Source organism: Tetrao urogallus, assembly GCF_951394365.1.
Source record: "Tetrao urogallus genome assembly, chromosome: 13".
In the NCBI taxonomy this organism is placed as follows: Eukaryota; Metazoa; Chordata; class Aves; order Galliformes; family Phasianidae; genus Tetrao; species Tetrao urogallus.
In genome coordinates, this window is record NC_136826.1 from 16,947,149 (window position 1) to 16,974,902 (window position 27,754).

The 27,754-nt window shown below is 43.7% G+C and overlaps 1 protein-coding gene across 1 annotated transcript; it reads left to right on the forward strand.

Annotated features, from left to right (window-relative positions):
- Positions 1 to 22: 22 nt before the first annotated feature.
- On the forward strand, positions 23 to 27,527 carry TAF1 (TATA-box binding protein associated factor 1; the record flags this gene model as incomplete). Its single annotated transcript, XM_079541772.1, has 39 exons — positions 23 to 148; positions 302 to 419; positions 1,052 to 1,168; positions 1,918 to 2,037; positions 2,650 to 2,723; positions 3,962 to 4,180; positions 4,606 to 4,824; positions 4,961 to 5,162; positions 6,036 to 6,152; positions 6,523 to 6,690; positions 7,838 to 7,965; positions 8,072 to 8,179; positions 8,433 to 8,606; positions 8,702 to 8,875; positions 8,960 to 9,064; positions 10,216 to 10,416; positions 10,673 to 10,814; positions 10,943 to 11,073; positions 11,433 to 11,513; positions 12,173 to 12,322; positions 12,603 to 12,722; positions 12,899 to 13,074; positions 13,725 to 13,966; positions 14,488 to 14,695; positions 15,876 to 16,041; positions 16,210 to 16,421; positions 16,619 to 16,727; positions 16,913 to 17,011; positions 17,685 to 17,862; positions 18,972 to 19,039; positions 19,407 to 19,529; positions 20,241 to 20,333; positions 20,409 to 20,493; positions 20,932 to 20,999; positions 21,079 to 21,195; positions 24,591 to 24,689; positions 24,966 to 25,116; positions 25,894 to 26,071; positions 27,111 to 27,527. 39 exons carry the CDS (start codon positions 23 to 25, stop codon positions 27,325 to 27,327), a joined length of 5,583 nt encoding a protein of 1,860 aa, XP_079397898.1. The 3' UTR covers positions 27,328 to 27,527.
- Between the last annotated feature and the right edge of the window lie 227 nt (positions 27,528 to 27,754).

Genomic DNA, 27,754 nt, shown 5'->3' on the forward strand with positions numbered 1-27,754 from the left:
CGCTTCCGGCCCGGCCGCCTCGATGTCGGACTCGGAGAGCGAGGAGGAGGCGGATGGCGGCCGCGCGGAGCCGTTCTCGCTGGCCGGCTTCCTCTTCGGCAACATCAATGAGGCCGGGCAGCTCGAAGGGGACAGCGTCCTCGACAAGGTAGAGCGGCCGGCTGCGGTGCTGCGGCGGAGGGGTGCCGAGGGGAGGCCTCGGAGGGGCGGTGGGGGCCGAGCGGGGGCTGCCGGCACCGGGCTGGGGCGGGGAAGGCAGAGGAGCCTCCGTGATGCTGGGACGTGGCTCTGGTCTCTCCAGGAATCCAAGAAGCACCTGGCCGGGTTGGGTGCCCTCGGACTGGGCAACCTGATCACTGAGATCACAGCCAGCGAGGACGAGAGCACGGAAGCTGACGGAGCTCAGCTGGATGAGGAAGGTCAGGCACTGCGGTGGTGGATGGTTGGACCGGGTGGACTTGTAGGCCTTTTCCAGACTTGGTGGTTCTGTGGGGTACCTGCGGCTGAACGGTGGTGTCAGAGGAGAGGAAAGGCTGCACCTGGGTCGGCTGGGCTGCAAGCAGTAGCATGGTGCCTGGTGACAGGTTCTCTGGCAAAGGCCTTTCTTTCTTTTTCTTATCAGAATGAATCCCATCTTATCACTTGTTCCCCGTTGCACGTATTCTCTTCTACAAGTTTTAGCTTTTTCCATCTTATCCTTTTCCTCATAAAGTGTTTTCCCCTGTGTTAAACTCTTGTGTTGAACGCTTGAAGCCTATTTAATGCATAGCCTGTCATTATACGTCATGTTTGTTTATTTGTTCGTGAGCTTCTCTAACAGTTTCACTGGGTAAGTGAAAGGTAGTTCTTGTGCTAAAGCTTGCTTCCTGTAAGTCTGTAGGAGAAATTCAGAGCTTTAGGTTGGAACGGGGAGAAAATATTCTCATGTGAAAAGTAAATTAAATGTTTTTATTCCTGTAAGAAAAAGGAAGCATAGAGTGTATAGTGAAGTCGGACATGAGTAACGTACATAGGGGTAATGTTTTGTTTGATCAGATGTTTTTCTCCATAGGTTGGGTTAAGAGCACAGAAGATGCTGTTGATTACTCAGATATTAACGAGGTGGCAGAAGATGAAAGCCGTCGGTATAAGCAGGCAATGGGCAGCCTGCAGCCGATCGGAAGGCAAGGTAAACGAGATGAACATTGCAGCTCTAGCTGAGCGTGTTTTGGGGCAATTGGCATTAGCAGTAGTTCTCTTGATGGGTGCTTTTGTGCCTTTTCACTCATTGTTTCAAGAAGCAAAATAAAAGCTTTTGTGAAACCGTGTTCACAAGAAAAAGCCACTGCTTGCTATCTTCCTATTTCAAATAGTGAGTTCTTCATCGGAGTTAAACTACACTCAGAAGAGAAACAAACATCCTTCTTTTGGGATCTCCTGCAGAGAACACTAATTCTTGCTCGTGTTTCTTTAACCTCTGTTCTTAGGAAAAGAGTTATTAAGGCTGTCAGGTGCTTCTCAGAGATAATCAAAGGTAGAGGTCCTGGCCCCTTGGAGTGTAACTCAGTCGTAACCCCTCTCCTTTTTTGCCTTTGATTTCTTTTTTCAAGGGAGAGCACTTTTTCTCCAGAAAGCACTTCAGTTCTTTTGTTGGTGCCTGAGATCTCTGTGCAGCAGAAGCGGATTTTCAAACGTGTGGCTTTCTCTTTTAAGTTCCTACATAAGTTTCCTTTAAGTGTCATAAGTTCCAATATTGCAAATTAGCGTGAAGGAAGCTGAACTGGTAAGAGTTTTAGTTAAGAAATGAGAATGGTCTTCTTTGCTCAGCTAATGAAGGGGGACGGACTTCTCAACAGATATGGGGTACTACAGATGGGAAGGTTGTTTTGCTCCCTTTGTAGTCAGCTTAATATCCAGCCTTGTCTCCTACCTGGTTAGATGAAGACGAGGATGATTATGATGCCGACTGTGAAGATATTGATTCCAAGCTCATGCCGCCGCCACCCCCACCTCCAGTGCCTGGAAAGAAAGAAGATGAAAAGGATGCAGCTGCCACTGGTGAGTGAATATTTCCTTCTTCCCTCTGGCAATGTGAGTGTCTGAAGGAAGCAAGCGTTGCTGTGTGGCAGTTTGGGAAGGACCCACACGTAAAAAGCCTGCAGGCTGCATCAGAAGGTGAGTCTTTGTCCTGATACGGCGTCATGGGACTGTCTGAGATGAGCTCCTGTTCTCAGGGTAAAGTGTGTTATTTCTTGTGACTTAATGACTGCTAAAATACTGATGCTCACGATGGATCTGCTTTTTTTATCTCATTCTCTCAGTTGTGGCTGGGAGATTCACCTGGAGCATACAATAAAATGAAAGGTTAAACAAGAACGGTACTCATAACATCTACAGAGGCTTGATTTTTGCGTAACATGGTGTAAAAAGTAGATGTGGCATTATGTGCTTGCACTAGAGGACAGGGAGGAGATCTGTTTATACAGTGCTGGTTTTATCTTAGTGTCTGAAGATGGGGACGGTATCATTTTGCTCTCCATCACTGCTCTTTCCTCTGCTGCCTCCAACAAGGTGGATTTCAGCAGCAGCTCTGATTCTGAGTCAGAGTTGAGACCTCAAGAATCCGGGCAGGCAGAATCCAGGAAGGCAAACTCACACTTCCTCTTGCAGGAATCGTGCAGCGAGACGCTTCCAAGCTGTTGCCAAGTGTTACAGAACTCTTCCCGGAGTTTCGACCAGGCAAGGTATTGTTAAAATATGGCAAAGTGACAGAAACTGTCATGTGGGCTTTTTAAGAATGAATCGTACCATAGGAAGGATATATAGGAGGTAGTTGCATAGATGGTCTTGCTCATCTCATTACTTTCTGGTTTAGTTTCTGTCTACTGCTGTTTCCAGACTGCAATGCTTTCCCTGATGTATGCAAGAGCCTGTTAAAAAGCCTCCTAGAAAAGAGGGTGTGAAGTAATATTTGCTGTTCCCTGAGACTCTCTCTTCTGGCATTTCTGCTAAATATGAACTTCCCTTCATGCTGTCCTAAACCTGATATGGACTTACTCAAAAAAATTGTAAAGTTTGTATCCTTTACTTAAGTCTTCAATATGGATCAGAGATTGGAACAATAAGAAGGCGGTTGTAGGATTGATTTTAAATCTTCACCGTTAGCCCTCAACTCTTTGCAGTTCTAAACTTCTTCCTTTTTTCAGAAAACAAATTTATTACAGTACTTCTTAAACTTCTCCCAGACAGCAAATGTATTTGTTGTGTTCAATTAATTAGTTTGAATACTTAAAAACTGTCGAGAGGAGAGGAAGTGAGAGAGGGGAGGGCAGGTAAAGATGAGCTTACAGATTCCAGATCATTGCCAGCTGGGACAGCTTGGTTTTGAGAGTGCCTCCATCACAGGCTTTGTTTAAGAAGCTAAGGGTCCTGCTTGTTTGTACCTCATATTGTAATGACTTAGCTAATCTCTGTCTGTTAGAAATCCAGGTGAGTCTCTAACCAAAGTTAGATCTGCCTTCCTCCAGATCACTTGCTGCTCTTAGCTTATGTAAATCTGGTGTTTCCCCTGTTGCTGCTTTTTGTTTTGATTTGGTGCTCGGCTTGTGATGTCAGAGACTGACTCAATGTTAACAGTATTTGTCTCTGGTTGCTTAAGAAATCTGTGCTTTGTCTAAGCCTTTCAGCTTTATCTGTGCTGCTGATGGCTGTTGTCTCTTCCTCGGTCTCCACATCTTTTGAAAGCCGTGATGGTTTGAAATAAAAATAATTTCCAAGCATTGATTTTTTTTTTTTAACGCTTAATATCAACCCGATGGCTCAGGAACTTTTTTGAAGCGTAGCAACGAAGCGGTTGATTGTTAGGGGCTGGGGATTATAGCGCAGACCAAGCCTCCGAATTCGAGAACGTTCTCCTTCACTGTTGCTTTTCGGGTGGGGGGAAAGAAAGGCAGTCGTTCCACAGGGCTTCTTTCTGTTCCAGGTGCTGCGTTTCCTCCGTCTCTTCGGCCCTGGGAAGAACATCCCGTCCGTTTGGCGCAGCGCCCGCAGGAAGCGCAAGAAGAAGCACCGGGAGCTGGCCCAGGAAGTGCAGATCCAGGAGGGTGAAGTTGGAGTTGAGAGCGGAACGGAAGGCAAATCTCCCTGGGAATATGAGTTTGCTGCCCCCCCCCCTCCTGAGCAATGCCTGTCAGATGATGAGGTGGGATATCTGAGGCTTAGACAGGCTTACCAGCTGGCACTGGGAGTAGTGGTGGATTGGACAGCAGCTTCTAGAGTAAAGAGCTTGTCCTCTGGAATCAAGCTGGACGACAGGGTTGGCTTGCATTCCAGTAATGCAGAAGCTCCTCTCCAGTTACTAGTGTGAGTTCAGTGATTGCTTCTTACTGAGAAGGCTGCGTCCATGGTGCAGGATCAATAGGAGAGCTTATCCTCTTTGTATCAAGAAGAAATCTGTGTTCTTGGATGTCTAATGGCACAACATTTTAAGGCAGCTAGTGAGTATGGAAAAGCATTTCTTAGATACGCTTTTGTCCTCTGAGGATGAGCTGGGCAGCATGGAAGGATAAACCTGTTACTGATACGTAGATCATTGCTATAACCATTCCCTAATTTGCTGTGCTTTAGATTACTATGATGGCACCTGTGGAATCAAAATTTTCTCAGTCAGCTGGTGATACAGACAAGGTGACAGATACAAAGCCTAAAGTGGCAGAATGGCGCTACGGCCCAGCGCAGCTCTGGTATGACATGCTGGGAATCCCAGAAGATGGCAGTGGATTTGATTATGGTTTCAAGCTGAAAGAGAAGACAGAGCAGGAGGTTAAAGGACAGACAGATGAGAAGGTGAGAAGGTAACTGGGGGTGTGTGTGGCTCTGGAGGATGGCTGGGCAGCATACAGTACGAGGCTTCTATTTTTTCTCCTTTAGCTTGACAGTATAAAATCATGTCAGTATTCAAAGAACTGTTCTTTCCTTCCAGGATGCAGAGTTGGTGGATGAGAAGGATGATCTGCTAGCTGATGAACACTTCCTTATGGTGACACAGCTCCAGTGGGAAGACGATGTGATATGGAATGGAGAAGATGTCAAACACAAAGGAACAAAAACGCAGCGGGCGAGTTTGGCAGGCTGGCTGCCGTCAAGCATGACTAGAAATGCCACTGCATACAATGCCCAACAAGGTAAGTAATGACCTGATATGAACTGTAATTGAGCTGACTGATTGCATGCTTTCCTCTCAAATGCAGAATGTAAGTCTTATTATGTTTCTTACATCTTGCCTTGCTTCTACAAGGAAAACCAAATGGGGAGCATCAACTTGTATCACACCTATCTTTGGTGGGTGCCAGCATCAATTCTGTGCTGTCCAGCTATTGGTACAAAATGCTGAGGATCTGGGAAGGGCCACTCTAGTTAGCTTTTTATTACAATTTTCATCTTAGAACAGCTGTACCTGGTCTGTCCAACCTGGACTGACTGTCGTTCCCATCAAAAGCTGCAGTTCATCCTGAGCACCATTAGTCCATTCACATGTGTTACATCTTGTACCTGCCATGAGCATAAACTTAAGTGGCAGATGTGATGTGGACATATGTGAGTTAGTCTGCCCTGGTGAATGACAAGGGATCGGGGCAAGCACGCTCCGCAGAACAATTCCTTCATGTCTGCTTGGCCAGCATTTTCAAGCTTGAGATCAGCTGGGAAGCTGCTGGAGGCCAGACCAGCTGTTCTGTTGGTCTGCGCAGAGCCTTTCCCTTTCGTAAGGACCACACAGAAATGCACTTTATGCACTGTTGTGCAGCTCATGCAGATCTTGCCAAATGGAATTTTGAAAAGGCTGGAGAGTCCAGCAGTGAGCTGTGGGTGTCCTTTGTCTAAGTTAGTTCTACCCCCACTAATGACATCGTGTTTGTTATGACAGGAGTAGGCCCACCCTAATTCCAAATGGAAATCACTCTTTGTGTATCACTAAGTGCTGATTTAAGAGCAGGTACCTGCAATACCTCCCATACTCAAATTCAAGCTCATGTTACTTTTGTTTTCCTTTTTTCTAGGGTTGAACCGCAGTGGCTCTTTACTCAATCCACCCATTCCTCTAGCACAGAAACCAGGTGTAGCAGGAGTCCTAGGTATGGCAAAGGGCAAAGAAAAGCAAACCCCTGAACAGCAAGGTAACAAGGATGTTAATTTTCCCCCTATGAATAGGTGCCCGTAACATATGCTTCTCCGTGTTCTTTGTAATAGTGGGGTCCTCTTTTGGTGACAAGGTGTAGATGAAAGTGTGACACGTTTGCTTTAAAACCTGTGCAAACCCCGCTGTTTCATTCTTAGAGATTCTCTGTGTTTCAGAGGAGCAAAATCTCTTTAATTGGCTGCTTCCTCTTTGCTTCCAAGTTCAGTTTTCTTTTGCCTTTGAGAGTTCCTGTCTCAGAATACCGAGGAAGATTGGGAAAGTTGAGTAAAGATGATGTGAAGGATGAGCTCTAAAATGGATTTCTGCCAAGCTTGCATGTAAAAATTTCTGTCTTATGGTTGTTGCAGTTTCCCTGGATGAAGACAAGCCGTGGTACTCCATTTTCCCAATTGATAATGAAGAGTTAGTGTATGGCCGGTGGGAAGACAATATCATCTGGGATGATCAGGCAATGGAGACCTACTTGGATCCCCCTGTCTTGACACTTGATCCAAATGATGAAAACATCATTCTAGGTACGTGGCATCCAGAAATTTGACCCAAATGGGAAGATGCAAGTGGAAATAGAAGCAAGAATTCATAATTGCAGTGTAATGGAAATAAATGATGTGGGTCAATCCTTACTTTCCTTACTACTTGTACTTACTACTACAATACTTACAATCCTTACTACTTACAAGGCCTTTCCTTGTACTGACTTTTGAAAATAATTTGCGAGTGATCAAAAGCCTAATTGAGAGGCAGCAATACTGATAGCAGTGTGGCAAGCACTTTCTGCTCCCAGGATAATTGCAGCAATGGGAGAGTAAACATGATGCCCTCAGACTTAATTTCAACACAAGTGATCTGACTCCTGGTGTGTTGTAGAACCCACTGTCTTAATTTTACTTGCAGGCATATTGGTTTGAAGAGGGAGGGGAGGGAAGTGAACCACAGACTAGCCCGTGCCATTCTCTGTATGGGTTGTAATTAAAGCCTGAAGAAGCAGAATCCTAAGCCTCTTTCAGGCTACAGTAATGGCATGTGGGAGCAAGGATTCTGCATAATACCTGAGAGCATTTTCAGTACTACTACACACTTACACAGTGCTTCTGGAGTTTGATTTGAATGTATGCAGTGCTTATACTGCTACGAGCTGGCAAGATTTTTGTCTGATTTGGACTCCTGAAATCACAACTTTTTCTCAAATCTATGTGTTGGAATCTTCAGGCAGCCTTTTGTAAGTCTACATGGCTGTAGTCTGGGTTGCATTTCCTTTCTTAGGTAGGTGGGGCAGTTACAAGAATTTCTCTGTGTGTTAGTTGGAGTGTTTTGCTATTAGCCTGAAACCTTGACAATCACTCATACTTTCAGCTTTGTTAAAGTACAAAACAACAGAAAAATTCCAAACTTGGTACTCCCCTGATCTTGATCCTCAACTCTTTAGAACAGCTTTGGCAGATCAGATGCTGTTTCTGGTTGTTAGTAAACTGTGTTGCAATGGACACCCCACGTTTGTTGGATCCTCTGTGGATATATGCACCTCACACAAATTCACCTCAGAAACTGAACAGAAGGGTAAAAAAGACTCGACTGAGCTGCAGCTTTGCAGGAGGTTGTGATACTGAAAAGGGACACTAGGAGGAGAGCCTGCAGTATAAACATAGACACTTGTCTTTTTAGAAATTCCTGATGAAAAGGAAGAAATGACTTTGAATTCTCCATCCAAGGAAAACAAGAAAGAGTCTTCTCTAAAGAAGAGCCGAATACTGTTGGGAAAAACAGGTGTCATAAAGGAAGAGCCACAGCAGGTTGGCATAAGCTTTAATGTTTTGCAGGTTGGGAATGACCTGAAAGAAGTGACTGATTTATGTGTTTATTTGATACCTGTTTCCCTCTCTGTTTGACACTGATCAGAACATGTCCCAGCCCGAGGTGAAGGATCCCTGGAACCTCTCCAATGATGAGTTTTACTACCCTAAGCAGCAGGGACTTCGAGGAACCTTTGGAGGCAACATCATCCAGGTAGCCACAGCAGCACTGCATGTAGAGTGAGACATGGATTGTCTTCATGAACCTTGTAGCTGAAAATAAGATTGAGAAGCACTTTTTGTCAAAGAGTAGCATGTACGGTGATGAGTTTGAATGCACTGGTATTATGACCAGCAGGCCTAAAATTATTACTAGGCTCTCTTATGTAAGGATCAGCTGAACTGGAGGATGATTTTGAGATGCGGTGTGTCATTCTTTCTTAATATCTACATTGTTCCTGTGTTAGCACTCTATTCCAGCAGTGGAACTTCGCCAGCCATTCTTTCCCACCCATATGGGTCCTATGAAGCTCCGACAGTTTCATCGCCCTCCCCTGAAGAAATACTCTTTTGGTGCCCTGTCCCAACCAGGGCCGCATGCTGTGCAACCTCTACTGAAGCATATAAAAAAGAAAGCTAAGGTACAGTTCTTCTCTGCGTGTAATGTCTGCTGTGGCTCCATTTGCACGGCAGGTCTCTTTAATGTGCTGTTTTCCTGATGCTGTCCTTGGCACAGATGAGAGAGCAGGAGCGTCAGGCTTCTGGGGGGGGTGAGATGTTCTTCATGCGCACACCGCAGGACCTGACTGGCAAAGATGGAGATCTCATTCTTGCTGAATACAGCGAGGAAAATGCTCCTTTAATGATGCAGGTTGGCATGGCAACGAAGATTAAAAATTACTACAAAAGGGTGAGTGTGTAAGTTTTGCTGTGGGGCAGTAATTTTCTTCTGCCTCTTGCTGAATGCTAATTGTACTTCGACTGCACGTTGCAGAAACCTGGCAAAGATCCTGGAGCTCCAGACTGTAAATATGGAGAGACTGTTTATTGTCACACTTCTCCATTCCTGGGTTCTCTGCATCCAGGCCAGCTACTGCAGGTGAGAAGAACAGGGGTGCCAGATTCCGTTTAACTTTTGGTTTAAGCCTCTGTGTTTACAGATAACAGTGCAGTTGTTGGCCTTTATTTTTATTTGTATTTATTATCTCTCTGTTGTGTGGTTTTCAAAATTTTGTAGGAGTTGCAGGAGGTGAATCTTTCCTCCTCTGCTCTGTAACGACATTACAAGTACTGCTATTAGAGAAGTCTAAATAGAAGGCCAAAACTGCTTGAATGCTGGGAAGTTCAGTTAAGCCAAAGTTGGAGGGGAACAGAAAACAAGGATTTATAATGGTGTGTGAGCAAAAACGTGTTCTTTCTGAGAGTTGCACTGTTAATTGTCTGCTGGGTGCCACTTGGATACTAGACAGGTGAGAATTCTGCTATGATGAGCCTTTCTGCGTTGTTAAAATACGTGCAGTTGAGGTGAGGAGACAAATTAAGAGTGTTGTAAGGAACAACTGGTTACAGCAACCATGGTAAATGTGAAAATCAGTTCAAATGATGGCTAGTTGCTGTTGGTGCAGCAATAATTCTGTCCACGACTGTACCACAGGAAGAAAAGTAAGAATATGAAGTGCTGTAGTAGAGAATAATCACAGAACTAATAATGCTAGTTGTTCAAGACAAAGAGGACTTTATCATGGGCAAACCAGGACTTCTGGTAGCTCAGTCCAGTGCCTTGTTGCTCATTTAAGCTCTCTTACCTTCAAAGGCTGAACTCTGCTCCACTCTGCTTTTCTGGTTAGGTTCTTCCAGCCTTGGTTTCTGAGCAAAGCCTTCAGACTTTACTTCTATTGCCTTCTATTCCCAGGTTGTGAGGGTGTTATGGGCTCTTTTCTATGGTTATAGCATTCTTCTGTGTATTTGCCCTTCTTGTTCTTTCTTTAAAGTGCCTCCTGAAAGGTAAATCCAAAGAGTCCTTCAATCCCTTCCTGCATCTGTTCTAAGTTTTGTTATGCTTTGTGCTTCATGCTTGGTTATTCTCTTAATAAGCAAGGAACATTGTGACTGCCTGCACTGTTACTAGCGATGGTGTGCTGTTAGCATGATTGGGCACTTTGGTTTGTTTTGAGACATTTTTCATAGATTGTGTTGGAGAAAATTGGATCAAAACCTAACACTCAAACCTGGATTTGTTTCTCTCGTTAGGCATTTGAAAACAACCTTTTCCGGGCCCCTATCTATTTACATAAGATGCCTGAGACAGATTTCCTGATTATCCGCACGCGACAAGGCTATTATGTCCGAGAATTGGTGGACATTTTTGTCGTTGGCCAGGAGTGCCCACTTTATGAAGTACCTGGTCCAAACTCCAAACGAGCTAACACCCATATCAGAGATTTTCTGCAGGTATGTCATAAAGGAGCTTTGGGGATCCGAGGGGTCTTTGGAGGAAGTAACGTTCTGTTCAAAGCATGGATGTTCCCAATGTGATAAGATAGCAAATTTCAAGGCGTGTTTTTCCCACGTTGTTCTCAAAAGTGGCTGCACTTGAAGCAGATGCGGGGCTTAAAAAACCTTACCAGGTGAACTTAACAAGAAACAATGAGTTTTTTTGCTTACCCTGTCTGCAGCGTTGTTGTGTTCTTTCTTTGGACTTCTGTAGGTTTTCATTTACCGCCTCTTCTGGAAAAGCAGAGACCGTCCTCGGAGGATTCGCATGGAGGACATCAAGAAGGCCTTTCCCTCACACTCAGAGAGCAGCATCCGAAAGAGGCTGAAGCTCTGTGCTGATTTCAAACGTACAGGTACTTCAGAGTCGCCCTACTTGCATACCGGCATTGCAGAGGGATATCGAGCCTTGAAATACAGTAAGAACTGTTGGCATCTGATATTTGCAGGACGTTGCTATGTATTTAATCTGTGTGTTTTTCAGGGATGGACTCCAACTGGTGGGTTTTAAAGCCGGATTTCAGATTGCCAACAGAGGAAGAGATCAGAGCAATGGTATCCCCAGAGCAGTGCTGTGCTTACTACAGCATGATTGCAGCTGAGCAGCGGCTGAAGGTAAACGTTCCTTGCTGGCTTTAAGGCAAGTTACTGACAAATAGTTTTGTGGAGGATGAGTTTAGGAAACACCTTCAGCCTAAAGCTAACTGTGCTCTGTAGTAGGCAAATTGGTCCCCTGACAACTGGGCAACTTGCTAAATATTCTGCAGTGCAAGAAGGGAGAGAAGAATATAATAGCTCTCAAAGAACTTATGCCTGGTATTTAGATGTTGAGCTAGCTATGGTCAAAGGCAGCAAAGGGAGGCTGTAAGCAAATGTTTTTATTTCTGGCTGGGCCTCTACAGCGTAAAGTAAGCAGTCTGTGACAGGGCTGGACTGTAAGGGGGAAAAATAGCATGTATAATGTTTTTCTGCAGGATGCAGGTTATGGGGAGAAATCCTTCTTTGCACCAGAAGAAGAGAATGAAGAGGATTTCCAAATGAAGATTGATGATGAGGTACTTGTCAGGGTGATGTAAGGAAGGGGTGCCATCCGGAAGGACCTGGGCTGGCTTGAAAAATGGGCCCGTGTGAACCTGTGAGGTTTAACAAGGCTGAGCGCAAGGGGTTGAAGTTGGGTTGGGTCAATCCCAGATATAAGCACAGTCTGGATTAAGAGAACAGCCCTGCTGAGAAGGGCTTGAGAGTTTGGGTGGATGAAAAGCTGCACATGAGCCAGCAGTGTGCACTTGCAGCCTGGAAGGACAGCTGTCTGCTGTGCTGCGTTGGAAAGGGGCGGCCAGCAGGGCGAGGGAAGTTATTGTCCCCTCTGCTTTGCCTTGTGAGGCCCCATCTGGAGTACTGCATCCAGGTCTGGCACTACCAATGTGAGAAAGATGTGGAGCTGTTGGAATGGCTCCTGGAGGAAGGCCTCAAAGATGATCACAGGGCTGGAGCAATTCGCTAATGAAAGGAGGTTGAGAGAGCTGAGCTTATTCAGCTTGGAGAAGAGAAGGCTGCAGGGAGACCTCACGGCAAGGGGATTGGAACTGGGTGATGTTTAAGTTCCCTTTCAACTCAAGCTGTTCTATGATTGGAAGAATTGAGAATTAAAAAGCTAGGAATTATCTGTGGTGATAGTAGGGTTGTTATGGCGTGTTTCTTTCCTTGCTGGCAGGTGCGCACGGCTCCATGGAACACCACACGAGCCTTCATTGCTGCTATGAAGGGCAAGTGTCTTCTAGAAGTGACTGGTGTAGCAGATCCTACTGGTTGTGGTGAAGGATTTTCTTATGTGAAGATTCCAAACAAACCAACTCAGCAAAAGGTATCATTCCCGAGGTTAGGTTGAACAAGAAGCAGTAAGTGAGAAGCTGTGCAAGAGAAAGGGAGTAAATATGGAGTGTTGGTTGGAGAAAACATTTGAAAATGGCCCTGGGAAAGATTTTTATGTGAAGTTGTTCATAGGGTGAAGTTGTTCATAGGGTGAAGTTGTTCATAGGGTGAAGTTGTTCATAGGGTGAAGTTGTTCATTGGGTGAAGTTGTTCATTGGGTGAAGTTGTTCATAGGGTGAAGTTGTTCATAGGCTGTATCTTTCTCTGAACAGGATGATAAGGAACCCCAGCCCGTGAAAAAGACAGTAACTGGGACAGATGCTGATCTTCGTCGACTTTCTCTCAAAAATGCCAAACAGCTTCTGCGTAAATTTGGAGTGCCTGAGGAGGAGGTGAGCCCGAACCTGTAGCAGATAAATACAAAGTTGTCTTCGCTGATGGCTTCAGCAGCAGATGGTGGAAGGGGTGTACACTGCTGTGGTCGTGTGGTAAGAACGTTGAAATCCACAGTCAGCTACGTTGGTTGCGTGTCTCTAAAGCCATTTCTGTTCTGTCTTCCTCTCCTCAGATCAAAAAGCTGTCCCGGTGGGAGGTAATTGATGTGGTACGCACGATGTCTACAGAGCAGGCTCGTTCAGGAGAAGGTCCTATGAGCAAATTTGCACGTGGCTCTCGGTTTTCTGTAGCAGAACATCAAGAGAGATACAAAGAGGAGTGTCAGCGCATTTTTGATTTGCAAAATAAGTGAGTTCTTATCTGATGTTTACAGCTTGAACCCCACCCCGTCCCCACCTTGAAAGTCCAGAGCTATGAATGTCTGGGGCTCTCTGATACGTAGTGGTGTAGCTGTTGATTTGTCTGGTTGGGCCCACAAAATACAAAGGGGGCTTTGGTTGTTACTGTTAACTTAAGGGTTGGCTTTGGTGTTTTGCTGTCACACACCTCTTGGAAAGGCGGAATGAATCGCATGGCTTGCCACATAAAATAGTGAGAGGGGTTTCACAGATCAGTTCACAGCCAATTTCCTTTGCTTTCTTTCCCTTTTTTTTTTTTTTTCCCTCTCTCTTTTCTTTTGCTGTAACTCATCTGAGTGGCAACTAACAATTCTATGTCCTGTTCTTTAGGACTGCCAGACTTTTCGTGCATTATTTGTTGGGGCTCAAGAACTGATAGGAGGGAGGGAGCATAGTAGTGCTGATGATAGAGGAATTGAGTTGATGGAGAAGACAGGCTTGAAACAGTTGATAATTTGGGCATTCAAATTACAGGAAGACTGAGATGGGAACACATCAGGCTTATTAGAGATTTGCAACATTAACTTTAAAACCTCTGTGTCATTTTTACTTTCGTGTTTCTGAGAAGATAACTGACATTCAAGGTGCCTCCTGTTTCAGGGTTCTGGAATCCACTGAGATCCTGTCAACAGACACAGACAGCAGTTCAGCTGAAGACAGTGACTTTGAAGAGATGGGAAAGAACATTGAGAATATGTTACAGAATAAGAAAACTAGTTCTCAGCTCTCTCGGGAGAGAGAAGAGCAGGAACGAAAGGAGTTGCAAAGGATGCTTTTGGGAGAAGACAGTGGGAATGACAAAGACAGGGGCAAAAAGGACAGGAGAGACAAAAAGGGGCTGTGTAAGTAACTGCAACAACCAGCATGCGACTAGTCCTGCCTTTCAGAGTGTGAAAGTATTGACACATATCCAGGGCTTTTTCCTTCTCCTGAGCATTCACTGGCTGAATATACATTTACGGTGTTGCCTTTGCCCAGTAGCTTTGGTTGTTTCTTCCTTCCCTCCTCACTTTTTTTTTTTTTTTTTGAGTTATTTTTTTCAAGATGAGTTCATAAGTAGAAGGGTGTGCTTGCACCCAGTTTGTGGTCCTCTCATTGGATTTTGTGTGTATTTACAGCTATGTCTGTGAAACAGATACAGCCAGTATGTAGGCAGATCTCAGCCTGTTACACTTATGGGCTGTGTGTAATTACAGTGTGTAATTTGTTAATTGGAGGCAAATGGGATAGTCAGTTGCCAGGCTTGGGTTTCTTGTAGACCTGAGTATGGAAGTGCATTCTGACAGACAACCTGCCGTTCTGGAACAGGCAGGGAAAAGGTGATTTCTTTCACGTCAAACAAAACCCTCCTTTGTAACATCAGCTTCAGGAGCCTCTGCAAACTCGCACAAAGATGACGACACTGCCTCAGTAACCAGCCTTAATTCCTCTGCCACCGGCCGCCGCCTCAAGATCTATCGCACGTTTAGAGATGAGGATGGCAAGGAATATGTGAGGTGTGAGACAGTCCGGAAGCCCTCCGTCATCGATGCCTACTGCCGCATAAGGACTACCAAAGACGAAGAGTTCATGTGAGACCAATCAGGTTTTTTTTATTCCTTGCCTGTAGACTATTTCATATTCTTGTGAGTAGGGATTATCCCGTGGATAGTTTGCACTTATGAAAAAGAGAATCAGTTTTAGTTAAATTGGAAATACCAGCTTTACTGCTGTTAAAGGAAGGACCTGATGGCTGTTTCAAAGGAGACTTTCCTTCAGTAGGGTTGAATTTCAAATGCTCCAAAGAGCTTGGGATATTGGAATAGGGAGTAAAATCCTGATGAAGTTCAAGCAGTTCTCTGCTGGCTATAGAAGTTTGGAAAGCTGCATGAAACCATTCTGCTCCTTTTCTAGTTTGTTTTTATAGCACCTCTCTGACTTCTCTGCATAGCAGACCCTTTTCCTTGGCTCCCATCAAAAAGCTCCCAATGAGCCAAGGTATCACCGGTCTTTTTTTCTGCACTTTCAATACATGAAGTTCAAAATGCTGTGTGGAGTGGCACTGGGCATTCTATTTCTTTGGCATCTAAAGTCATGCAGTGTTGGTTAAACTGCTTATGGCTTTGGTCCCCCAACCCATGAAATGGTGCCGTTTTCTTTGTGAAGCGTTTGGAAATGGTGCTTGTGAAAATTGCACCAAGAAGGCAATGATTTGAAACAAGTGAGTGCAGAAGCCTGACACTGTAATTGTTCAGAGAAATGGTGGTTTCATAGCTGTGCATTCAGAGCATGTTAGGAGTTCTGTCCGTTGTTTGATTCTGAGGGAAAGAAATAGCATTTGGTCATACAGTTATTCTGTGTGATATGATGTGTAAAGGGATTGAGTAAAGATTGAACAAACAAAACGAACAGCTTATTTCATAACCTTAATGTTATTTATAGTGCGTTTATGCTGGAAGACTGTGAGTTGAACTGAAGTTCTAAAATAACCTTAATCATGTTGGAAGCTAAAGAACTTAGCCTTACACGCTCTGACTTCTCCAGTTTTGTGATGAAGGTTCAAATCCCAGGGCTGCATGTGGCTCTGGGCAGCCTGGCCTGGCGGTTGGCAACCCTGCAATAGCAGGGGGGGGGGGTCGAAACCGGATGATCATTGTGGTCCTTTTCAACCCAGGCCTAGGATTCTATGATATGATTCTATGGAAGCTGTAACGACAGAAGGGCAGTGGGAAAATTTTGATGCGTGTTTGTTCTCTTTTTCTCCTCCTTCAGTCGCAAATTCGCTCTGTTTGACGAGCAGCACCGTGAGGAGATGCGGAAGGAGCGGCGCAGGATCCAAGAACAACTACGGCGATTGAAACGGAACCAAGAGAAAGAGAAACTCAAGGGCCCTCCAGAAAAGAAGCCCAAGAAATTGAAAGAACGTCCAGATCTGAAAGTAAGCACATCTGCGTTCTAAGCATGCTTAACAAATCTTGGGCGTCGGAGAAGTGTTCTGTTGTGTGATGTACAAAAGGTCTGACCAAGGGATTGTAATGATCCTCTGCCTCTAGACTGGGACTCTACGTATGAATTCTGATCTGCCACCTTTCTTATGTCTTTGTAGCTAAAATGTGGAGCGTGTGGTGCGATTGGCCATATGAGGACTAATAAATTCTGCCCTCTTTACTACCAAACAAATGCCCCACCTTCTAATCCTGTTGCAATGACAGAAGAGCAGGAGGAAGAACTGGAAAAAACAGTCATTCATAATGATAACGAAGAACTCATCAAAGTAGAAGGAACAAAAATTGTCCTTGGAAAGCAACTGATAGAGAGGTAAGGGAAGAAGTTGAATATTCACATGCGTACCAATCGCAGCAATGAAGGGCTTTACACAGGCTATTACTACTTGCATTTTCATTGTGTCTGTCACTGACCATGGCCAATACTAAGGGACAGATGGGCTCGGATCACAAGAGGGATCACAAAAGAAAGTTTTATGCTGTTTTTTGTTTTGTTTTTTTTTTAACTAGCGCGGATGAGGTTCGCAGGAAATCGCTGGTCCTGAAGTTTCCTAAGCAGCAGCTCCCTCCAAAGAAGAAGAGGCGAGTGGGGACAACTGTTCACTGTGACTACCTGAATGTGAGTGAAGGCACTGCTGAGCTGGTGGCAGTGTCTGGTTGTTTGTTCCTTGACCTCTGCACATCCTCAGCGTGCACCACAGACACCTATCCAGAACATTAGTAAACTGACTTGCCTATGGCTTCTGTAGGTTAAGACTTTGCATTTTAGAGCTGCCTTAACTTCTCTGCCTCTGTTTTCTGAAGCGTCCTCATAAGTCCATCCACCGACGTCGAACTGATCCCATGGTGACGCTGTCGTCCATCTTGGAGGGCATCATCAATGATATGAGGGATCTTCCCAATGTAAGTCTAAGCTCACACACCAAAAACCCTCTTGAGCAACACAGTTAAAATGGATTATACACCAGAGTTATGCAAGCCTTTCCTCAGATGAATATACCACCTCTCCCCCTGCGCTGCCTGTGCTGCCTATGGGGAGTCCAAACCAGTACTCCTTGTTTTCATTCCTATTTTCTGTGTTATTGTGTTGCAAGTTTTGGGAAAACTGTTATCAGCATAGATGGTCTGGGCTGTTTACTTTATAAGCCTTTTGAGCCTTGGGAAGAGTGTTGTGGTGTTCTAGCACGGAAGGAATCATTTATTTGCTTTACTTTCCTGTGTCAGTTGGAGAGATCTGGGAAATATCTTTTCCTCAGGACTTTTCACATTATTCAAATCCCTGGCTGTTGTGACGCATGCTGATTTATCCTGCTAGGAAGGCAGTTGATAGAAGAGTAGAAGGAACTTTAGTTCTGCATAAACAAAAATTTTGTTTGAGAATCCTTCTTATATTAAAGAACATTTTGTGGAAGAAGAAAATAGCCACCATGGAGCTGAGCTCATCGTGTTTTCCTTGGTGCAATTAAAGAGCTGGGTGCTTAAAAACTTTCTACTTCGGTGCTTATGGAGATTAAATTGAGATTGACTGTGCTGCTGCTGTGTTAATAAGCATTCCTTTTTCTCTTCTTGCCATCAGACATACCCCTTTCACACGCCAGTCAATCCAAAGGTTGTCAAAGATTACTATAAGATTATTACTCGGCCCATGGATTTGCAGACCTTGCGTGAAAATGTTCGTAAGCGGCAATATCCATCCCGGGAGGAGTTCAGAGAACACCTGGAACTAATTGTTAAGAACAGTGCAACGTACAATGGTAAGCTGTTACAGTGCAGGGAAGCTCTGCTGTTGTTGCTGCTCTGTGCTTGTGTGAGAAGTGGATCTTTCAGAAATGATGTGAACTTCTTTTCTCGTGGACGTGCTGTAGCAGAGCAAACGTTGAATCTTACAAGTAAGATGTGACAAATCTATCAAATAGGAATCATTCACACCTTTTGGAGCTATTGCCTTAGGGAAGGTGGCTCCTGACAGAGCTGACTGTCATGATTTTACGCTTTTTGCTTCTTACTTGCAATAATTCTTTTCCTATTTGGAAAGGTGAGAAAGCTTGCATTAAAAAAAATAACGAGCAAAGATTCTGAAGCAGATAATGCAGCCGGTAGGAAACAGTGCCGATTCACTGAGCAACTGTGAGTCAACTGTATTCTGACTGCTGACAGAAAAATCTTTGTCCAGAAAGTACTCATTTGGCAGCTAAATATTTTCCAGCTGCATTGAATCTCTCTGAGCCAGGCAGCAGTTGGGGTGATACAGCGGTATAAAGGAAGCCTCTGCTGCTTCCTTTATTATTTTGACAGCCAATTCCTTGTTTAATCCTAATTAAAGAGACAGTTCTTTTCATCGTTCTGTTGCAATTTCTTTTGTGTGTAGTGAAATTATTTAGAGCAGTGATTTTGGTTTTCGGAGTGTTCCTTAAATGTCCGTCTTGACTTCTTCAATGATTCTGTTTTACTGACTGGATTTAACGAAACAGGCATTTTCAGACTTAAACTCTGAAATTCGGAAGAGTTGGAAGGCTTAGCAGCCAGTGTTTCACAGATACAGCTGCTTTCCCATAGGACTTCTTAACAATTTGCAAAATGTGTAGTAGAAATGTGAATATTTGCTGCAAATAATCTTCTCTCTCTTAAAATCCATACTGAACTTTAGTTATCATCTGTGTTAAGGATGTACTTGAGAACAGGCTCCCAGCTGTAGTAGAAATGTAGTGATGCTTAGGAGTAAAGATTAATTCATACTGTTATGAAAATGCTCTTTTTAATTCTTTGAAATATCACATCAGGACGTGTTCACTGATTCTTGTTGAGTTCTAAAAGCTTCCATCAGAGCCAGAGTTACCTCACTGTTCTTGCTGTGTGTTTGCAGGGCCAAAGCACTCACTGACTCAGATATCTCAGTCCATGCTGGATCTGTGTGATGAAAAGCTGAAGGAGGCAAGTCTTGTGAATGAATTGGGGTCAGAGTGGAGAGGGAGGGGTGGTTGGGAGTGCTTGAGGATAGAGGCCATGGCTAGGCAAAACACAAGGCTTCAATGAGGAGAGAAGAGTAAGGGAACTTCCTGAGTTTTCTGTAAGGTGTATTTGAATTTTTGCAGTTTTCACAGTGGATGTGGAATCTCTCAAAAAACTGATGCTCATTCATTACTTCATTACTTTACCTTGTGAAGGCTTATATTCAGGTTATTTTCCTCTCTTAATTGGAAGATTCTTCATAAAAATGGAATTTATCAGGTACAGAGCATCTGATAATAACAGTTATCAGTTTGGGGTCAACCACTGAGTTTCCTCACTTTTGTTGCAGAAAGAAGATAAACTGGCTCGATTAGAGAAAGCAATCAATCCCCTCCTGGACGATGATGACCAAGTGGCCTTTTCCTTCATTTTGGATAACATTGTCACTCAGAAGATGATGGCAGTTCCAGATGTACGTAGTGTGTATATGCATGAGCACCATGTGCCAAACGTGCTGATTGTGGTGCAGTGGCTGCATATCACAGGGTAATACATGTCCTGTGGCTGTAAAGCTCTGTCAAAAAAAGAGAGCAGTGTCAGGGTGCTGGCCTGTGTTTTTCTGATTGGCAGACACTTCTGCAGTGACCCCTTTCACTGGAGCATTGGTCCAGAAGTGAAGGCACTGCACCTGTCCTTTTTCTGCTGCTCTTAATCCTTAATGATGTCAATGTCTTCCTCTCCTTAGTAGAGAAACATTGATCTTCATTAAGGATTTTCATTGTAAAACATATTTTTCTCCTACTGATTTTAGTGCTTGCTTTTGGAGATCTCAAAGATGCAGTTTACAGGTGCAAACCAAAGTCAGTCTCATTGTACTAAAACCCTTAACCTTAAGCAATGAAATGGACTATCTGTGTCTGAAGGAGTAAGAAACAGGAGCATGTAGTGGTTAGATGACCGATTCCCTTTAAAACTTTGTTGATCCCATTATTATTATTATTATTATTAACTATTTATTATGTTTGGAAAAAGATCTTAGAGTGTTTCTATGCCTTCACACCACACAGAGCTGTAAAATCAGTGTGTTATAGTAGCCCCACTGTGAGATTAGACCTAAGTTTACTGTACTAGTAATGATTGTTCTTGCTGGGCACTGCAGTTGCATCTGTTTTCTTTCTTTCAGTCTTGGCCATTTCATCATCCAGTCAATAAAAAGTTTGTTCCTGATTATTACAAGGTCATTGCTAATCCAATGGATCTAGAGACGATCTGCAAGGTGTGTAGCTTGATGTGAACAGCCACTTGAGGAGCGTTCAGGCTCGGTTACTTAATGGCTAACAATCTGTTGCAGAATATCTCCAAACACAAATACCAGAACAGGGAGACTTTCCTGGATGATGTTAACCTCGTCCTTGCTAACAGCATTAAGTACAACGGTAGGTGAAAATAAGGCTTCAGTCTTCTGTCCTTAAATGAATACATCTGGGCCCCTGTTCTGCTGTGCTGTCAAAGCCTGAAGCTGTGAAAACTGAACCTGATTGTTGCTTTCCTTTCTTGCTGAGAAAGGAGATGCTTAAACAGTGACATTTGCACTATCACATGGTGCCTTATTTACTGTTCTAGTGAATTGTTTCTGGGAGTTTGACAGGATACAACCTTTCATCTCCCAAATAATGATGCTGGAATAAACTGGTTGCTCACTGTTAGCTGAGCATGAACCCCACTTTGTTTCTCCTTAGATCAGAAAGCGAGGGGGCAGTGGGATTTAGGGACCTGTCTCATGAGAGCTCAGTAACCAAATCCAGTCTTTCTGTCTCAGCAGCTGACAGTGAACAAATGTCAGAATGCATAAAGAGATTTGCTTATTACTACAGGGCCAGACAGTCAGTACACAAAAACAGCCCAGGAGATCGTAAACATCTGCTATCAAACTTTAGCTGAGGTACGTAAACAAGGCTATTGCAATATTTTGTGTTTTGAGTTTTCTGTTCTGTAACCTTAGCAAGCTTCTTTGCTCTTAGTACGATGAGCACCTGACCCAACTGGAGAGAGACATCTCTACTGCTAAGGAAGCAGCACTAGAGGAGGCAGATCTGGAAAGTCTTGATCCTATGACCCCAGGTCCCTACACTCCACAGGTAAGTGTCCAAGCAAGGTTTGCAGTGTTTGTAAGTTTCAGTCTTCTGAATATTTCTATCTAGAGGTGCCTCTTGCTTACTGTTCTCAATCTGTCTTCAGTTTATCTTTTAGTAGGCTGTCTTGTTAGTTGTGCTTACAGCTGTTTTTAAGGATAAGTGCTAGAAGCAGTTACACTGCTTTAGAGGAAGAGGCACCTGAGACAAAGAAGACAATTTACCCAGCAACTTGCAAAAATGGTTTTAAAGTGAGCTATGTATAGTCAGGTACAACTGAATGTTGCAAATTCAAAACCTGTAAATGGAGCAGCTAGAAACCCTAAGGCAAGCAGTGAAAAGGTAAGGAGAACACAAGGAAAGGCATCAGTACTGTAGCTGGAGAAGAGGCCAGAAGAGCTGTTTTGTGAGGCTGTTGTTGAAGAGACTATGAGCAAAGAATGCCTGCTGTGGTCAGCAGACTGTACTATCTGCATTCTTTGAGATTCTTTTCATTTTTCTGCTTTGCTTCTGATGGAAATAACACTTTTGACTCTTCATTACTGTTGGATTAGCAAACAGCGGTGTGTGTGTGTGTGTGTGTGTGTCAGTTATTCTGTACAGACCCAGAGTGAATGATCAGAATCTAAATGTTGCATGCTCGGTGTGGGAAGACAGAGCAAAGCTTTCTTTGCAGTTGTTCTTCCCAACTGCAGATGACTAATTTTTCTATTCTGTGCATGTCTGTGTGATTTCATTTGGAAAGTTGTATTTAGCTTTAGTGAAATCAGAGCAGAAAAGGGGGGCCTTGATGTTCAAGAACAATTTACGTATCTATTATTTTTAAGAAGAAAAACAAGTTTAAAATTTGTTTGGGCAATACGTACATAAAGATTACAGGGCTGGAGCCAGCATAGCAGTCTACAAACATTTTGGGGGGGAGTATTTAACATACTTTAACGTTTCAAACACGATTAGACGGAATCTAATCCCAATACTTCAGAGAAAGAAAGGCAAAAATACCATTCTTTTCCCACCTGATGGTTTCAGGTTATCTGAAATAGTGTTATCTATTCTGATTATTTTTCTTCCAAATCGATGGAGGAAATGAGACCTGAGCAGTGAAAATTGCTTATTAGTTGCCTGCTCTTCGTCTCTGGTTGCTGAAGGAAGCTCCTCCCTTGACCTTGTCATCTGATGGCCATCCTTTCCCTGTGCTTCTTGGCTGAAGGTGCATTCCCACTTCCTACGCTCCCAAACTTGTCACAGATGGCAGGTCTGCTGATGGTTGCTTGGCTTTAGTTCAGATGTAGTCATGGTGACTCATATTTATCTCCCCATATGTGTCTTCGGGAATTGGACTCCAGAATGTTAAAAGCAAATGCAGCAAGTAGAGAGCTGTCTGTATGTTACATGTCTGTTGAAATTCTTTGGAAGCCTGTTTTGCCTAATTTAGGTGGTATTGCTTCTCCTCTGAACACTTTTAGACACGTCATGATATTAAAACTGTGTTACAAGGATGTTTCATCAAAATCCTAATCTAGTAATTGCTCATTAGCTCCTTAAAAGCTAATTAAATACAAACTAGACCTTTTAGAGCACCTTATCCAAACCTCCATTTGTCTCTCTTGCGTTAGTTTTAGGGACTCTTGAGACAGTGATTGACATAGAATGGATTGAAAGGTGAAGCTTAACTGTTTCATCTATGATAAAGTCGTTTTCTTCCACTCCCAATAGCAGTGTTTGTGGTTGTACCACTCCCACTGTAGAAACATGAAAAAGGCCATACTAAATAAAAAAAAAAAGGATTGATGTAACCAAGTCTTCTGACTCTGGTGGGGACCAGAAGTAAGGGGATGCCAGCATGTGGTGATGCTTACATTGAAGCCTCAGGCAATCAGCAGCCCAGGCACCTTCAGCCGGAGCTGCACATGGACCACTGTCTTTATGAGCTGCAGAGGCCTGTTCTCTATAGGTCTGTCTAATCCTTTTAGAGTTTCCCTCTGCAGGATTGTGCTGTGTAGAAGTTCTGCCTTCTGTTTTAAAATCTATTTTGCAAACCTCAAACCTGAGATTGCGAGCAACTGTTTTACCACGTTCCTTCTTTTAAGAATAAATGATGAACCAGTGTTTAAGAACATAAACACTGGGACAAAGAAATGCATTTTGCATTTACTTCTGAAATCTCAGCCTCACCTAACAAAGATCAGCAGGTTTCCCAGGCAGAGAAGGGAACCCATTTCAAAAGCTATGCAATTTCCTTCAGTTTGACTGCTCCGATGGAAGAAGAGAAATGTGAAGAGCACTGGGAATTTCAACACTGCAAATCAAAGAGTAGAGAATCAAAAGCTGCAAAAGACTTTGCCTAAGGCCAGCTATTTGTTTGCTTCACTACTTCTGGGAGTAGAAACCTGGTGACTCAAGCTGCAGTCTGCTCACGTGCAATGCAATCCCTTGTAGGTTCTGAATAGGGAAATGGTGAAGTGCACTCTACAGTTTTGAAGGATGATAATTAACTTATTGTGCCTGCATTCAACAATGATTAGAAGCTAGGAAGACTTGGCTGCCACAGTGGATACACAGTAATTGTAAAAGAAAAAAAAATCCACAAAACCACTGACTTTAAAGCCATTAAATCATTATGGATGGTTACAGTAACCACGGATATTTTTCTTAAGTCTTTACTCTGTATTAAACAACAACAACAACAAAAATAGAGGAGAGGAGCTAGCAGAAGGAGATAAAGTAATGGGAGCATGAAATTAAATACTCAGGAGGAGGAAGAAGGTGAGGAGGGCCACGAGATTGAAGCTAGTATCAGAAAGACGAGTGGGAGCTATCCTTGAACAGTGCAGACCAACAGGGGCTGAGTAGCAACAATTTCATTTATTTGGCTGTCTGCGGCTTTGGGAATGCCTTCTAGATATGTGCAAGTCTTCAGGTTTTCTGTAGGCTTCCAATGCATGGCCTTTGGGACAGAATCTGCGTGTTCTCTCTGCTTTGTACTCGTGGTGACTGGGAGAAGAATGGGGCAGGAGGGCAGGAGAAGGCTTGATGGAAACTGTGTCTGCTTTGAAAGCAGCCTGTGAAAATGTGCACTTTTTAAGATCTAGCAGTGTTTTCCAGAAATATCTAGGTAAACAAAAGGTAAACAAAGAACTCTGGCACTTTTAAGGCTGGAGATTGCCTTTTGATAGATGAGCACATCCAAGCAGAGATACGTGGAGACTGTGTGCTCCCGGATCTCAGCGTAAAGATAAATGATCTTTGCTCTTATTCTTGTTATTTTTAGTTTTTTTTCTCCTCCCTCATTTCCCATTTCATCTCCTTTCCACCATTGTGCTCTGGATGCCTGTCATGCCTTTGGCTCGCATCCAGTGGTGCCTTCCTCAGTGGTGCTGCTCTTTGTGTTCCCCATTCAGATGCGCCAGGGGCGAGGTAGGCTGGGCGAGGAAGACTCTGACGTAGATATTGAAGGGTTTGATGAGGATGATGATGGGAAACCTAAGACTCCGGCCCCAGTGAGTATATTTACAGAAACCCCAGCCACAATCTAAATGTTAACTTGCATCCTTGCGGTAGAAGTCTCCACTGTAAGGGTTGTCTGCTGTGTCTGCACCCTGAAGGATGGCAGTATTGATAACAAAGCTGGACACTTAAATGTAGTTTTAAATACTAGCATTGTGCAGTGAGAGAACAGTTCTGAGTGGACAGTGTTCTAAATTGCATCCGTGTGCTGGAAATGGCAGCGGTGCCTGCCTTGTTTGATCTCACCACCTCTATTCTGTGTGGCCTAGGAAGTTGAAGATGCAGATGGTGACCTTGCTGATGAAGAAGAAGGATCGACCCAGCAGCCCCAGGCCAGTGTCCTGTATGAAGATCTGCTCATGTCGGATGGAGAGGATGATGATGATGGGAGTGATGAAGAAGGCGATAATCCCTTCTCATGTATGATTCTCTTTTTATATAAAAAGGTTGAATAGAACTGATTGTTCACAAACACAGCTAATCTTCTTACATTTCCATCACAAAAAGATACTGTAGAGAGCAGAAAGCATAATTGGAACACGTAGGCCAAGTGCCCTGATAGTCACAAAGGAAGATGCTGAAGGGCAGGATGAAAAATAAATGACTGTAAATGGAACTTGAAGCTGAATAGGAGCATTATGAGTATGGACACAGAAGGAAGCAGAGTTAATACAAATCTATTTGATTGTATTTCGTAAGGTAAGACTGCAAATGGTTCAGAAAAGGCTAGGACGATAATTTGTGGTGCAGGGTGGAACTGGGCAGAGTTCAGAGACAGCACAACATTTTTTTTATGAAGTAGTGTGGACACTGTTAATGAGTTCTGGAAAATGAGTCTGAAGGTTCTGCTGTTTTTTTTCCCTATTTCACTAAGGGAATTGTGGTGCATCAAAACACGTGGTAGTTTTTGGAGACAGCTTCTGAAACTTATGAAGGGGTAACGGTGGAAAGTTATTCAGAGTTGACAAATGAGGGCTTTTGAGTGGTAGGGGGGATTAGATTGTTTGTGAAGAACATCAGAAACGGGTATTTAGTCAGTGGTATGAACACCCAGGTACCATTTGTAGCACGTTTTCCACATAACTACTTTGTATACATTACTTAAGTCAGTGTCATATCCTTTAAAGAGAGACACAGTGTATGTACCTGACAGAACAGAACAGTTGACTTACGATCCTTTGTTGGCCTGTTACACAGCTATCCAGCTCAGTGAGAGTGGAAGTGATTCAGACGTGGAGACCAATGCAGTGAGACCTAAACAGCCTCACGTTATTCAAGAGAACACACGAATGGGCATGGACAATGAAGAAAGCATGATGTCTTACGAGGGCGATGGTGGGGAGGCATCTCAGGTTATGGAGGACAGTAATATCAGGTAATTACAGCTGAGAATCTTGTTAAAATAATTATTTCCTCAAAACAAAATCTGTTCTCTTAAAGGTTTCTGAAGTGTTTTTCTGTAAAGAGCTGAAGAATAACTTGTGTGGTCTTTAAGTTACTCAGTCACTTGCTTTAGTGTTGCAGGCATAATTGCAGTAAACTTCTCGATAGGAAATTGGTTTTGCTTTCACACACTTAACTAATGAAAAAATGTTTTTCCTTGTAAGTTAATTTCCTTTGCACGGTGGTTTTTGAAGGCAATGCAAATAAAACTTGTAACAGATTATCTCAGAAATTGAGGTGCCTTTGAAGTTAAAGATGATTTGGCTGATTAACTTGCTATGTGGGTATTTTTTCCTGTAAGAATAAGCATTTCCTTCCTTGAAAGGAAGCTGATGTACAAGAGAATAGGGATGGGCATTTTGGAAGGAGTTCCATTCTCAGAAAATGGCATAGAGGTGACAGTGTTAGCTTTATTTTGTGCATCAGCTCAAGAAAATGCTGACTGCTCCTTGTCTGTCCATTCTGTAGAGTATTGCCATTAGATTCTCTGTTCTTTTTTCATTTCTGGAATTCAGTACCTCAGTGCTGCTACTGTCTGCCTAACAAAAGTTGTACAGGCAAGTTCTGTCCAACCAGAGGTGATCAAAACCTCCCTGTAAGAAAGGGAGGCTGTGCTGGGTGAGGTGCATGGTCAGTCCAGCCCAGTGCCTCAGCAGCTGGCCGTGTGGATGGGCCGTGCTCTGATGGTGGCTGTTGCACTGCCTGCCTCCCTGTCTGCAGTGAAGGTGACAGATAGAAGCAATCAGTTGCTTTTCCTGCCCTGAGTACATCAGGGTAGGGTGAGGATGCTGACAGTGGGTTCAGGAGAGCTGTTTTAATTTACACAGCTGACCACTGACAGAATAGAAATGCACAGTGGCTCGAGTTGTTCCTCGAGGACCTCGAGCCAAGGACCTTTTACAGGAGTTAAACAGAGAACTGTGTCAACAGATGTGACATAATCTGAGCATACTCTTGTGTTTTGTTTCTAGTTACGGCAGCTACGAAGAGCCAGACCCAAAGTCCAACACAAGGGATACGAGCTTCAGCAGCATCGGGGGCTACGAGATCTCCGAGGAAGAGGAAGAAGAAGAAGAACAGCGTTGTGGACCGAGCGTTTTAAGCCAGGTGCATCTGTCTGAGGATGAGGAAGACAGTGAGGATTTTCACTCCATTGCAGGAGACAGTGACCTGGACTCAGATGAGTAACTGCCTGAGCCCTGCTCGTCCTGCAGTGACCGCAGCCTGAGCTGCTCTCCTGGGTTTCTGATGGCCCGCTTTGAACAGCGTTGGTGCTGCATTAGCGCTGTGTTAACAAGGAGCAGCCTTCTCATATAATATTTTATATTATATGAATATTGTTTTAATCAGCTCTAAAACATGAGACTGAGGGAATGGTGCACAATAAGGTGGGGCTGTGATGACCTTTATTGGTTCTGGAATCCCAATGAAGACTGCTGTTGCTGCTGGATTCATGTACATCCAGCCGGGGAAAAGGAAGGCTGCTTGGAATAAAACACCCTGCGCTTTGATAACTTATAAAGCATTTTTTTTTATCTCTTGGAGGTGTGGTTTGTGATGGGGAGCACAGCTTCCTGCAGCGAGCAGCTGCCCTGTCTGTTAATTTTAACTTGCA